This window comes from Chiloscyllium punctatum, chromosome 42, assembly GCF_047496795.1.
Source record: "Chiloscyllium punctatum isolate Juve2018m chromosome 42, sChiPun1.3, whole genome shotgun sequence".
NCBI classification, from domain to species: Eukaryota; Metazoa; Chordata; class Chondrichthyes; order Orectolobiformes; family Hemiscylliidae; genus Chiloscyllium; species Chiloscyllium punctatum.
The window spans coordinates 42,066,986-42,079,988 of NC_092780.1; the positions used below are offsets into that span (position 1 = coordinate 42,066,986).

The following is a 13,003-nucleotide window of genomic DNA, read 5'->3' on the forward strand; positions in this document are numbered from 1 at the left end:
AATCAAACAGTGGAAAGGTATGCCTCAAAAACCAGATGCAAATGATGTTTGTTTTCCTGTTATCACTCCTATTATTTTATTTTGATATATTTCAGATTGTGTCATATCTCCTGGATCTACCTGAAAAAGATGAGGAAGAAGTGGAACGTGCACAGATTAACAGTTTTGACACTCTTTGGGGAGAAACAGGTAATTAGAGGCCCAAATGTTTGAGTATCGTACAACTATACGTCTGTGTTTTTATACTTGTCCTGGGACTGCTTTTGACAGTAATACATGTAGTAAACCTGTAGCAACATTGAACCTTTTGCATATTTAACAAATGCATGTTGATAAATTTACAACTGCCTGATCTATACTAGCATTTCAGTTATTAAGTGCCAGAGGCAAATCCTGCGGCAGCACCTTGAATAGATGCAGTAGGTCCTGTAAGCTCTGGAATGATGATAGCCAGATGAGATGGGACCCTAGCAGACCCTATTAAATTCATACCTTTAATACATTATCCGATCTAAGATCACACCTATTTGTTAGATAAACTGAAGCCACCTTGAGAATGTAGCTTAAAAGGAGTTTTTTAAATTTACATAATAGAGACTCTAAACAGAATATCCCATCCAAAAAGATGCAAGGCTTAATCTAAGTTTGTTTAATATATCATTACAACTCCATGACACTGTAACCCTTTTGTGGACAATTTGGAAGAATGTTACAGTTTGCAGGGGGACTTGGATAAACTGCAGAATTGGGCTGAGAGGTGGCAAATGGAGTTTAATGCAGCTAAATGTGAGGTGATGCACTTTGGGAAGAATAACAGGAAGGCAGAATACTGAGTCAATGGAAAGATTCTTGGTAGTGTGATGTGCAGAGGGATCTTGGAGTCCATGTACAAAGATCCCTGACAGTTGCCACCCAGGTGGGTAGTGCTGTTAAGAAGGCATACGATGCGTTAGGTTTCATTCTTAGAGGGAATGAGTTCCGGAGTCGCAATATCATGTTGCAACATACAAAACACTAGTGCAGCCACACCTGGAATATTGTGGACAATTCTGGTCCCCATTTTTTGGGAAGGATGTGGAAGCATTGGAAAAGATGCAGAGGAGATTTACCAGGATGTTGCCTGGTCTGGAAGGAAGGTCTTATGAGGAAAAGCTGAGAGACTTGGGTCTGTTCTCATTGGAAAGAAGAAGGCTAAGAGGGAATTTGATAGAGACATACAAGATGATCAGAGGATTAAATAGGGTAGACAGTGAAAGTCTTTTTTCCTAGGATGATGACGACGTCAGCTTGTACAGGGGGGCATAACTACAAATAGAGGGGTGATTGATTTAAGACAGATGTCAGAGGCAGGTTCTTTATGCAAAGAGTGGTAAGGGCGTGGAATGCCCTACCTGCTAATGTAGTCAACTCAACCACATTAGGGAGACTTAAACAATCCTTGGATAAGCATATGGATGATGATGGGATAGTGTAGGGGGGACGAGTTGAGAATAGTTCACAGGTCGGCGTAACATCAAGGGCTGAAGGACTTGTTCTGTGCTGTGTTCTTCTGCGTTCTATGAGTGCTTAAAATGGCAGGTCATTTTGGCTACGGACCAAGTACAGGAAAATGGGGTTCATGTAGCTTGATGTTTGTTGGTCGGCATAGACAGGGTAGGCCAATGTGCCTGTATCAATGCTGTTTGACTCTGTGACTCTATGGAATGGTATTATGTTGCAGCACTGAGACTCAATTTCCATAGGAATGCAGTACATAAATTGCAGATTTCTCTTGAGCCTGTTTTCAATTTAGGATTATACTTCTGTACATTGAATGCTACTGTTGTTTGTGTTCAGTTTTTCTAAGTACATGTATTGTTAATATTTGATTTACTGACGCTGAAACTAAATTTTGATTTGATTAAGGGTAACTAATTGTCATGCATCTTTCACCAATTGATACACGTATTTGAAGTTGACTAGATGGTACAGATTTAATCTCTATAGTTCATATACACACAATTCTCAAATAATACTGCTGTTTTGGCTAATAGTGACCAACAACACCAGCCTTTTGCTCATTACTGGCTAACTTGAAGCAATAACCAAATGCATGAAATTAAAATCACATCCAATCTGTTTATGACTCGATATTTTTAAAATTACAATTCTGAAAATAGTAGGGGGCGCATCAAATTGCTTAAAAAGTTAATTTCTGAAAAAATTGCTTTTTGAAAGCAGCAGGCGATGTTGGGTCTGAACTCCATACTTTGCACAAAATACTAAATTAAATAAATACATGGAGTTGTAAGCATTTCATTTGAAATGCTGTATTGAGTTTAATTCAAAAAGGAGTAATTGGAACGTTGCACTTGAATGTCTTCTTTATATCACCTGTATTCTTTGTATCACGTACATTCATTTCAAAAGTGGATTTTTTAAAGTATCTTACAAATTTCTCTTTCTTTGGAATGTGAGTATCTCTAGCAAAGCCTATCCTAATGACCGTTGAAAAGATGTTCATCTTGAACCCCTGTAGCCCATATTGTGTAAGTGGTGGTTAGCGCCAGAGACCCAGGTTCAATTCCCGCCTCAGGCGACTGACTGTGTGGAGTTTGCACATTCTCCCTGTGTCTGTGTGGGTTTCCTCCGGGTGCTCTGGTTTCCTCCCACAGTCCAAAAATGTGCAGGTTGGGTGAATTGGCCATGCTAAATTGCCCATAGTGTTAGGTGCAAGGGTAAATGTAGGAGAATGGGTCTGGGTGGGTGCGCTTCGGCGGGTCGGTGTGGACTTGTTGGGCCAAAGGGCCTGTTTCCACACTGTAAGTAATCTAATCTAATCAACACCAAAAGTGCTGCAAAGCAGGGAATTCTTGGATATTTGGCCCAGCAACAGTGAAGAAACAGTGTAACTCCAAGTCAATTATCATTTTGAGTTGTATTCTTGGTTAGTGTGTTTGAGATGTGCCATCAAAGGCACTTTGTAATTTGTTGCAGTATATCTTGTATATAGTACACAGCACAGCCATGATGGTGGGATTGAATGTTTAAGGTGATGGAAGATGTGCTTGACCAAATGGCTGCCTTGTTCTAGATGGTGTTGCTGATTTGATGTATTTATTGTCACGTGTATTTTGTCACAAAATACAGTAAAAAGTGTTGTATAGTGTCGCCACTCTCCGGCACCATCTTAAGACACAAAAAAAACCTGAAACGTAGAATATAAAGGCAGAAGAATAAAGAACCTGACAGTCCTTCCACCTGAGGAGAAAAAGATCACCTTCTCTAAACTTATCTTGTGATTGACAATTTTGTCCGGGGGTTTCCAGGGTAAGCACAGGAGAAGGTGGCCATTTACAAAAATTGCAAACACCCACCAATTCCCCACATGAACATACAAACTACTATTCAAGGAATTAGTTCGTGGTGTAACCAGTATTCTATTTTGATATATTCACCATAATTTATTGAGCTTCTTTTAGATCCAAAATCGTTCATAAACTTTCACAGTAAAATTACATTTCAGGCATGTGCATTCATAGAGTCATAGAGATGTACAGCATGGAAACAGACCCTTCGGTCCAACCTGTCCATGCCGACCAGATATCCCAACCCAAATCGAGTCCTACCCGCCAGCACCCGGCCCATATCCCTCCAAACCCTTCCTATTCATATACCCATCCGAATGCCTTTTAAATATTGCAATTGTACCAGCCTCCACCACATCTTCTGGCAGCTCATTCCATACACATACCACCCTCTGCATGAAAAAATTGCCCCTTAGGTCTCTTTTATATCTTTCCCCTCTCACCCTAAACCTATGCCCTCTAGTTCTGGACTCCCCGACTCCAGAGAAAAGACTTTTTTATTTATCCTATCCATGCCCCTCATAATTTTGTAAACCTCTATAAGGGCACCCGTCAGCCTCCAACACTCCAGGGAAAACAGCCCCAGCCTGTTCAGCCTCTGCCTGTAGCTCAGACACTCCAACCTCAGCTACATCCTTGTAAATCTTTTTTGAACCCTTTCAAGTTTCACAAAAGAGAGCCTAACCATTGTCGTGTACAGCCGCAACATGACCTCCCAGCTCCTGTACTCAATACTCTGATCAATAAAGGAAAGCATATCAAACGCCTTCTTCACTATCCTATCTACCTGCAACTCCATTTTCAAGGAGCTATGAACCTGCACTCCATGACTCCAAGGTCTCTTTGTTCAGCAACACTCCCTAGGATCTGACCATTAAGTGTATAAGTCCTGCTAAGATTTGCTTTCCCAAAATGCATCACCTCGCATTTATCTGAATTAAACTCCATCTGCCACTTCTCAGCCCATTGGCCCATCTCATCCAGATCCTGTTGTAATCTGAGGTAACCCTCTTCGCTGTCCACTATACCTCCAATTTTGGTGTCATCTGCAAACTTACTAACTGTATCTCTTATGCTCGCATCCAAATCATTTACGTAAATGACAAGAAGTAGAGGGCCCAGCACCACAATCCTTGTGGCACTCCACTAGTCACAGGCCTCCAGTCTGCAAAAACAACCCTCCACCACCACCTCGCTGTCTTCTACCTTTGAGCCAGTTCTATATACAAATGGCTAGTTCTCCCTGTATTCCATGAGATCTAACCTTGCTAATCAGGCTCCTATGGGGAACCTTGTCGAACGCCTTACTGAAGTCCATATAGATCACATCTACCGCTCTGCCGTCATCAATCTTCTTTGTTACTTCTTCAAAAAACTCAATCAAGTTTGATTGATTTCCCAAGCACAAAGCCATGTTGACTATCCCTAATCAGTCCTTGCCTTTCCAAATACATGTACATCCTGTCCCTCAGGATTCCCTCCAACAACTTGCCCACCACTGAGGTCAGGCTCACAATTCTATAGTTCCCTGGCTTGTCTTTACCTCCCTTTTTAAACACTGGCACCACATTTGCCAACCTCCAGTCTTCCGGCACCTCACCTGTGACTATCAATGATACAAATATCTCAGCAAGCGGCCCAGCAATCACTTCTCTAGCTTCCCATAGAGTTCTCAGGTACATCTGATCAGGTCCTGGGGATTTATCCATCTTTAACCGTTTCAAGACATCCAGCACTTCCTCCTCTGTAATCTGGACATTTTGCAAGATGTCACCATCTATTTCCCTGCAGTCTATATCTTCCATATCCTTTTCCACAGGATGCAAAATATTCATTTAGTATCTCCCCCATGTTCTGTGGCTCCACACAAAGGCCGCCTTGCTGATCTTTGAGGGGCCCTATTCTCTCCCTAGTTACCCTTTTGTCCCTAATATATTTGTAAAAACCCTTTGGATTCTCCTTAATTCTATTTGCCACAGCTATCTCATATCCCCGTTTTGCCCTCCTGATTTCCCTGTTAAGTATACTCATACTTTCTTTATACTCTTCTAAGGATTCACTCGATCCATCCTGTCTATACCTGACATATGCTTCCTTTTTTTTCTTAACCAAACCCTCAATTTCTTTAGTCATCCAGCATTCCCTATACCTGCCAGCCCTCCTTTTCACCCTAACAGGAGTATACTTTCTCTGGATTCTTGTTATCTCATTTCTGAAGGCTTCCCATTTTCCAGCCGTACCTTTACCTGCGAACATCTGCTTCCAATCAACTTTCGGAGGTTCTGGCCTAATACCATCAAAATTGGCCTTTCTCCAATTTAGAACTTCAACTTTTAGATCTGGTCTATCCTTTTCCATTGCTATTTTAAAACAAATTGAATTATGGTCGCTGGCCCCAAAGTGCTCCCCCACTGGCACCTCAGTCACCTGCCCTTCCTTATTTCCCAAGAGTAGGTCGGATTTTGCACCTTCTCTAGTAGGTACATCCACATACTGAATCAGAAAATTGTCTTGTACACACTTAACAAATTTTTCTCCATCTAAACCCTTAACACTACGGCAGACCCAGTCGATGTTTGGCAAGTTAAGATCCCCTCCCATAACCACCCTATTATTCTTATAGATAGCTGAGATCTCCTTACAAGTTTGTTTCTCAATTTCCCTCTGACTATTGGGGGGTCTATAATACAATCCCAATAAGGTGATCATCCCTTTCTTATTTCTCAGTTCCACCCAAATAACTTCCCTGGATGTATTTCCAGGAATATCCTCCCTCAGCACAGCTGTAATGCTATCCCTTATCAAAAATGCCACTCCCCCTCCTCTCTTGCCTCCCTTTCTATCTTTCCTGTAGCATTTGTATCCTGGAACATTAAGCTGCCAGTCCTGCCCATCCCTGAGCCACGTTTCCATAATTGCTATGATATCCCAGTCCCATGTTCCTAACCATGCCCTGAGTTCATCTGCCTTCCCTGTTAAACCCCTTGCATTGAAATAAATGCAGTTTAATTTATTAGTCCTACCTTGTCCCTGCCTGCCCTGACTGTTTGACTCACTTCTGTTCTCAGCTGTACCCGTCTCAGATCGATCTCTTTCCTCACTTTCTCCCTGGGTCCCACCCCCCCACCTGACTAGTTTAAATCCTCCCAAGTAGTTCTAGCAAATTTCCCTGCCAGTATATTAATCCCCTTCCAATTTAGGTGCTTCTTGTACAGGTCACTTCTACCCCAAAAGAGATTCCAATGATCCAAAAATGTGAATCCTTCTCCCATACACCAGCTCCTCAGCCATGCATTCATCTGCTCTATCCTCCTATTCCTGCCCTCACTAGCTCATAGCACTGGGAGTAATCCAGATATTACTAACCTTGAGGACCTTTTTAAATTTCTGCCTAACTCTCTGTAATCTCCCTTCAGAGTCTCAACCTTTTCCCTTCCAATGTCATTGGTCCCAATGTGGACAATGACCTCCTGCTGGCCCCTCTTCCCCCATGAGAACATTCTGCACCCTCTCTGAGACATCCTTGATCCTGGCACCAGGGAAACAACATACCATTCTGCTTTTTCTCTGCTGGCCACAGAAATGTCTGTCTGTACCTCTGACTACAGAATCCCCTAACACAATTGATCTCTTGGAAGCCGACATACCCCTCATTGCATTAGAGCGTCTCAATACCAGAAACTTGGCTGTTCGTGCTATGTTCCCCTGAGAATCCATCACCCCCTACATTTTCCAAAACAGCATACCTGTTTGAAATGGGTATAGCCACGAAAGACCCTAGGTGCCGACCTCTCTCACCCTTCCTGGAGTTAACCCATTTATGTGACTGTATCTGAGACTTTCCCCCCTTCCTATAACTACCATCCATCACATACTGTTGCTGTTGCAAATTCCTCATCGCTTCTATCCGTCTCTCCAACCAGTCCACTTGATCTGATAAGATTCGCATCCAACCTCATTTATGGCAGATATAATCCGCAGTAACCCTTAAACTCTCTTTAAACTCCCACATCTGACAAAGTGTACGTATCACTGCAAAGGCCATTTTTGCTCCTTCACAACCTACAGACCCAGAAAATAGTTTGATGTGATGAGTTTGTGGGACAGCTATCCCAATTTTATCAGACGTCCTCCAGTGGTAGTGTTGAGGATTGGGTTGTTTATGCTTTTCTCTTGCCCAAATTCAATGCCGAGATAAATGCTGAATGGTATTATCATCATTCTTTGTTCTACTCAGCACTTTATTTGTATTTAGTAGACAGTAATCCAAAATAGGAATAAAGGATTTTCATCTCATGAGTTAATCTAAGAGAACTGGAAAAGGTCACAACAGATCACAAATGGCAAAATGCAACAATAAAAATTGCTAAACATTGTTGGAGTTAGAGGAATCCAGCCTGTCCCCCATTACTAAAAATGGGAAACGCGGGTGCCCATTTTTAAAGGCCAGGTTTGGGGAAACAGGATAATTGAGGTGCCCTAGTCTCCATACTATTGCTACTGCTGTGCCCCTATTTTGTTCTTTGTATCTTGTCATCTACTTGTTTGCTATTTAAAAACCTCAAAATAAAGTCTCACTTTTGTTTATTTTTATCCTAAGTGCATCAAAAACATTAGCTTTTGAGTGTTTCTGTTTAGTCTCTTGATGGCTTTTAACTTGCTCTGTAATCACTTGAGGCAGGAATGAGAGGGTTTTCTGAGAGCATTGAAGTATTTCTTGCTTGTTTATTCTTTCCGTTTTAATGGAGGATGACATAACATATGGCCTTGATATGCTTCACAAAATTGTCAGTTTTAAATACAGCCAGAGTTGCAACAGTTTCTGGTATGATTACATTTCTGTAGACAGGCCTAACATTAACTTCAAAAGCATTTCTGTTATGTCCTCTAATGAATTGAGATCACTGGCAGACTGTCTTTGAAAAATATTTTTTTCTGTTGTTCATAATTTTCCCAAAACTAGTTTAAAGTTATATTCTCATCATAACTTGGTGCTTTTCTTTTATTTTGAGCTTACTTTCATAATCTATGACTTATTGAACAGTGTTGCTTTTTATGTATTCTTACGTGAGGTATCAAGTGCAGAAATGTGGCTGATCACATTAAATCAGATTAATAATTAAAATTGCCTACAACAATCAACTCAACTGGTTAAATGCAAAGAATGATCAGATGGCAATCCCAGTGCTCCCAAAGATCAGAAAATTTTCACCATGAGAGCATCAAGGATCAACAATAGAATTTTCTGTCTAATTCAGTATTTGTTAAAGTACCCTTAGCTTCATCTCTGGTATTCCATACAATACCATTGGAAAATGTAAAATTCTGAATGAGAAAAATAATATTTCAATCTCACACGTTTCTGTAGCTTCTAAATTAAATGCAATAGAGTGTGCAAAAGGCATTATACAAATGAAAGGTTTTATTGAGAGTGTAAAAGGTTTTCGCTGAAATGAAATATCAAGAGAAAAGTTTGAACAGTTGTTTTTATAAGTTAACCACAAAGTGAACTTACACTTTGAAATGGCGTTAGGGATTTTTCTTGCTTTTTGTTTATCCATACTGTAGGATAAGTTAATTCATTATTTTTGGTAAGAGGCTGGCTTTGTGACCAACAAACCAATTACAATGTGTGATGGGGGCCCATGTTAGGTTTCAGCACAGAGCAAATTTATTGAAAAACATCATAAAATGGCCAACATAGATATACTTTATTCTGGTTTTCAAAGCTTTTATTAGTTTTCAATCCAAACATATTTTCTACATCAAGGATCTGGTCCCACCTGAGCTATATAACATACTGCAGCGGTTAGGATACATTTGGCTGGGATTATTATATCCCTGAATTTGATTAAATTTCATAATTGTCGACGCTTAACTTCAGTATGGCAATCCAGCCAGTGAGCCACTTCAAGTTTTAAAACTTTTCCCAGACTGCCATTATGCCTGTGCCAGTATTTTGAAAGTGCTATCCAATTAGTCCCATAACCATGTTACTTTTTCTCTTTCATTATTGCCTTTTGAGTGTTATTCATATTGGATCATCTCCTGACATCCTTTCAGGGGAGTGCATTTCATGTAATCCTATCTCAGCGCAAACAAAAACACTGCTTTTGCTTATCACGTTAATTCTGTCTGCTCTGGTTATTGATCTTTCTGCCCCGGAAACTGTTTTCCTTTTTAATGATGTATTAAAAACTTTCATGATTTTGAATACCTCTGTATCAAATTTCTCTGTAAAATGAAGAGCAAATTACTAACGATGATAAAATTTGAACTGAGAATAACAAATGCTGGAGACCACAGCAGATCAGACAGCATCCATGGAGAGAGAGAAAGCTAACATTTTGAGTCTCGATCAGTGTTTCTCAACAGGGGTGGAAGCACCCCATGAGGGGCGTTTGCCTTCTTTTGGTGGGCATTGAAGTCAAAGAGGGCGGCAAGGGGGCACTGAACGACTTTGTAGAGAACTTACCAATCACTTGGAAGACAGCAGTGTCCTGTGCAAAAGTAGGTGGACAGTAAGAACAGTACTAAATGATAACATTTATTTTTTGTTGTATATAAAATATATTTCACAAAGATTTTCCGGTTTCAGCACTGCAGTGTATTGCAGTTATATGTGCAAAAACAGACTTGGTGATTTGGGGGTTTTGCATGATTTCAAGGATAAGAAGGGGGCGTTGAATACAGAGAGGTTGAGAAACACTGGTCTAGATGAGTCTTCACCAGAGCTGAAGTGAAGTGTGGAGGGGACAGCATTTATGCTATAGTTTGGTTGAAGTGTGGGGGTGGGGGTAGGGTAATGGATATAGGGTGCTGGTGGAGAAAAGAAGTATATTAAAGGAAAAAGAGTAACTAGAGAGAGAATAGAGCCGCTCAAGGATCAAAGTGGACACATATGTGTGGAACTGCAGGAGATGGATGAGGTTCTCAATGAATCTTTCTCTTCTGTGTTGACTATGGAGAAAGACAAGAACATTTGAAAACTTGGGGAATTTAGTGGTGATATCTTGGGGAGAGACCATATCACAGTAGAGGAGGTGTTGGATTTATTGGAATGTATGAAAGTGGATAAATCTCCTGGTCCTGACTAGATACATCCAAGAACACTGCAAGAGGCTAGAGGAGAAACAGACCCTTCAGCCCAACAAGTCCACACTGACCCTCCAACGAGTTAACCCACTCAGACCATTCCCCTATCCTGTATTTATACCGATTAATGCACCTTTGTGGAAGGAAAGCAGAGCATCCAGAGGAAACACACACAAACATGGGGAAAATGTGCAAACTCCACACAGACAGTCGGCCAAGGGTGGAATCAAACCCGGGTTGCTGGTGCTATATAAGGCAGTAGTGCAAACCACTGAGCCACCATGCCATGTTAGCCATGTTGACCATGGGTGAGATCCCGGAACACTGGTGTGTTGGAAATGTGCCATTATTCAAGAAGGGGCAGCAAAGAAAACCCTGGGAACTATAGACCAGTATGTTTAATCTGTGGTGGGTAAGTGATTTGAGAAGATTCTGAGAGATAAGATATACATGCATTTGGAAAGGGAGGGTTTGATTAGTAGTATTCAGCGTGGCTTTGTGCATGGGAGATCATGCTTCACAAATTGTTCGAGTTCTTTGATGAAATGTCCCATCGGGGGTGTCTGACACTTCATGGTTTTTCCTTTGGAAAGACAAGAACTGATTAGGGATAGTCAACATGGCTTTGTGCGTGGGAAATCATGTCTCACAAACTTGATTGAGTTTTTTGAATAAGTAACAAAGAGGGTAGAGCAGTAGATGTGATCTATATGGACTTCAGTAAGGCATTCGACAAGGTTCCCCATGGGAGACTGGTTAGCAAGGTTAGCTCTCATGGAATACAGGGAGAACTAGCCATGTGGATGCAGAATGGGCTCAAAGTAGAGGACAGAGGGTGGTGGTGGAGGGTTGTTTTCAGACTGGAGGCCTGTGATCAGTGGAGTGCCACAAGGATCGGTGCTGGGTCCTCTAGTTTTTATCACTTTACATAAATGATTTGAATGTGAGCATAAGAGGTACAGTTGGTAAGTTTGCAGATGACACCAAAATTGGAGGTGTAGTGGACAGCGAAGAAGGTTACCTCTGATTACAACAGGATCTGGACCAGATGGGCCAATGGGTTGAGAAGTGGCAGATGGAGTTTAATTCAGATAAATGCGAGGTGCTGCATTTTGGGAAAGCAAATCTTAGCAGGACTTGTACACTTAATGGTAAGGTCCGAGGGAGTATTGCTGAACAAAGAGACCTTAGAGTGCAGGTTCATTGCTCCTTGAAAGTGGAGTCGCAGGTACATGGGATAGTGAAGAAGGCATATGGTATGCTTTCCTTTATTAGTCAGAGTACTGAGTACAGGAGTTGGGAGGTTGCGTTGCAGCTCTACAGGACATTGGTTAGGCCACTGTTGGAATATTGCGTGCAATTCTGGTCTCCTTCCTATCGGAAAGATGTTGTGAAACTTGAAAGGGTTCAGAAAAGATTTATAAGGATGTTGCCAGATTTGGAGGATTTGAGCTACACGGAGAGGCTGAACAGGCTGGGGCTGTTTTCCCTGGAGCTTCGGAGGTTGAGGGGTGCCCTTATAGAGGTTTACAAAATCATGAGGGGCATGATTTTCCCAGGTCGGGGAGTCCAGAACTAGAGGGCATAGGTTTAGTGTGAGAGGGGAAAGATATAAAAGAGACCTAAGGGGCAACTTTTTCACACAGAGGGTGGTATGTGTATGGAATGAGCTGCCAGAGGAAGTGGTGGAGGCTAGTACTTTTGCAGCATTTAATAGGCATTTGGATGGGTATATGAACAGGACAGGTTTGGAGAGATATATGCCAGATGCTGGCAGGTGGGACTAGATTGGGTTGGGATATCTGGTCAGCATGGGCAGGTTTGACTGAAGGGTCTGTTTCCATGCTGTACATCTCTATGACTCTAAGTGACCAGGAAGGTTGACGATGGCAGAGCGATAGAGGGATGGATTTCAGTAAGCCTTTGATAAGGTTGCTCTGAAAGGTTGAATCACATGGAATCCAGGGCAAGCTGGCAAATTGGATACAAAATTGGCTTGATGGTAGAAAGCCGAGGGTAATAGTGGAAGGATGCTTGTTGGACTGGAGGCCTGTGACTAGTGAAGTGCCTCAGCCCATTGCTGTTTGTTATATATGTCAAAGATTTGGATGAGAATGTACAAAGTATGATTAGTACATTTGCTGATGGCACTAAAATAGGTGTTATCATGGACAGTGGGGAAGGTTATCAGAAATTGCAGCAGGGAAGCTAGGGAAGTGATTGCTAGGCCCTACGATGAGATATTTGTATCATGGATAGTCACCGATGAGATACCGGAAGACTGGAGGTTGGCTAATGTGGTGCCACTGTTTAAGAAAGGTGGTAAGAAAAAGCCAGGGAACTAGAGACCGGTGAACCTGACATCAGTGGTAGGCAAGTTGTTGGAGGAAATCCTGAGGGACAGGGTTTACGTGAATTTGGATAAGCGAAAGTGAGGACTTCTTGATGAAGGGATTTTGCCCGAAACGTCGATTTTCCTGCTCCTCAGGTGCTGTCTGACCTGCCGTGCTTTTCCATCACTGCACTCTTGACTCATGTATTTAGATAGACAATGACTGATT

The 13,003-nt window shown here is 41.7% G+C and overlaps 1 protein-coding gene across 15 annotated transcripts in view; it reads left to right on the forward strand.

Moving 5' to 3' along the window:
- Positions 1-13,003, forward strand: part of LOC140465920 (protein TANC2-like) — a 1,065,959-nt gene that overhangs the window by 978,045 nt on the left and 74,911 nt on the right. For all 15 annotated transcript variants that reach the window (XM_072561864.1, XM_072561863.1, XM_072561859.1 and 12 more), the window contains one exon: positions 96-189. In XM_072561864.1, coding sequence (XP_072417965.1) covers positions 96-189 — 94 coding nt within the window. The remainder of the gene's footprint in view (positions 1-95; positions 190-13,003) is intronic.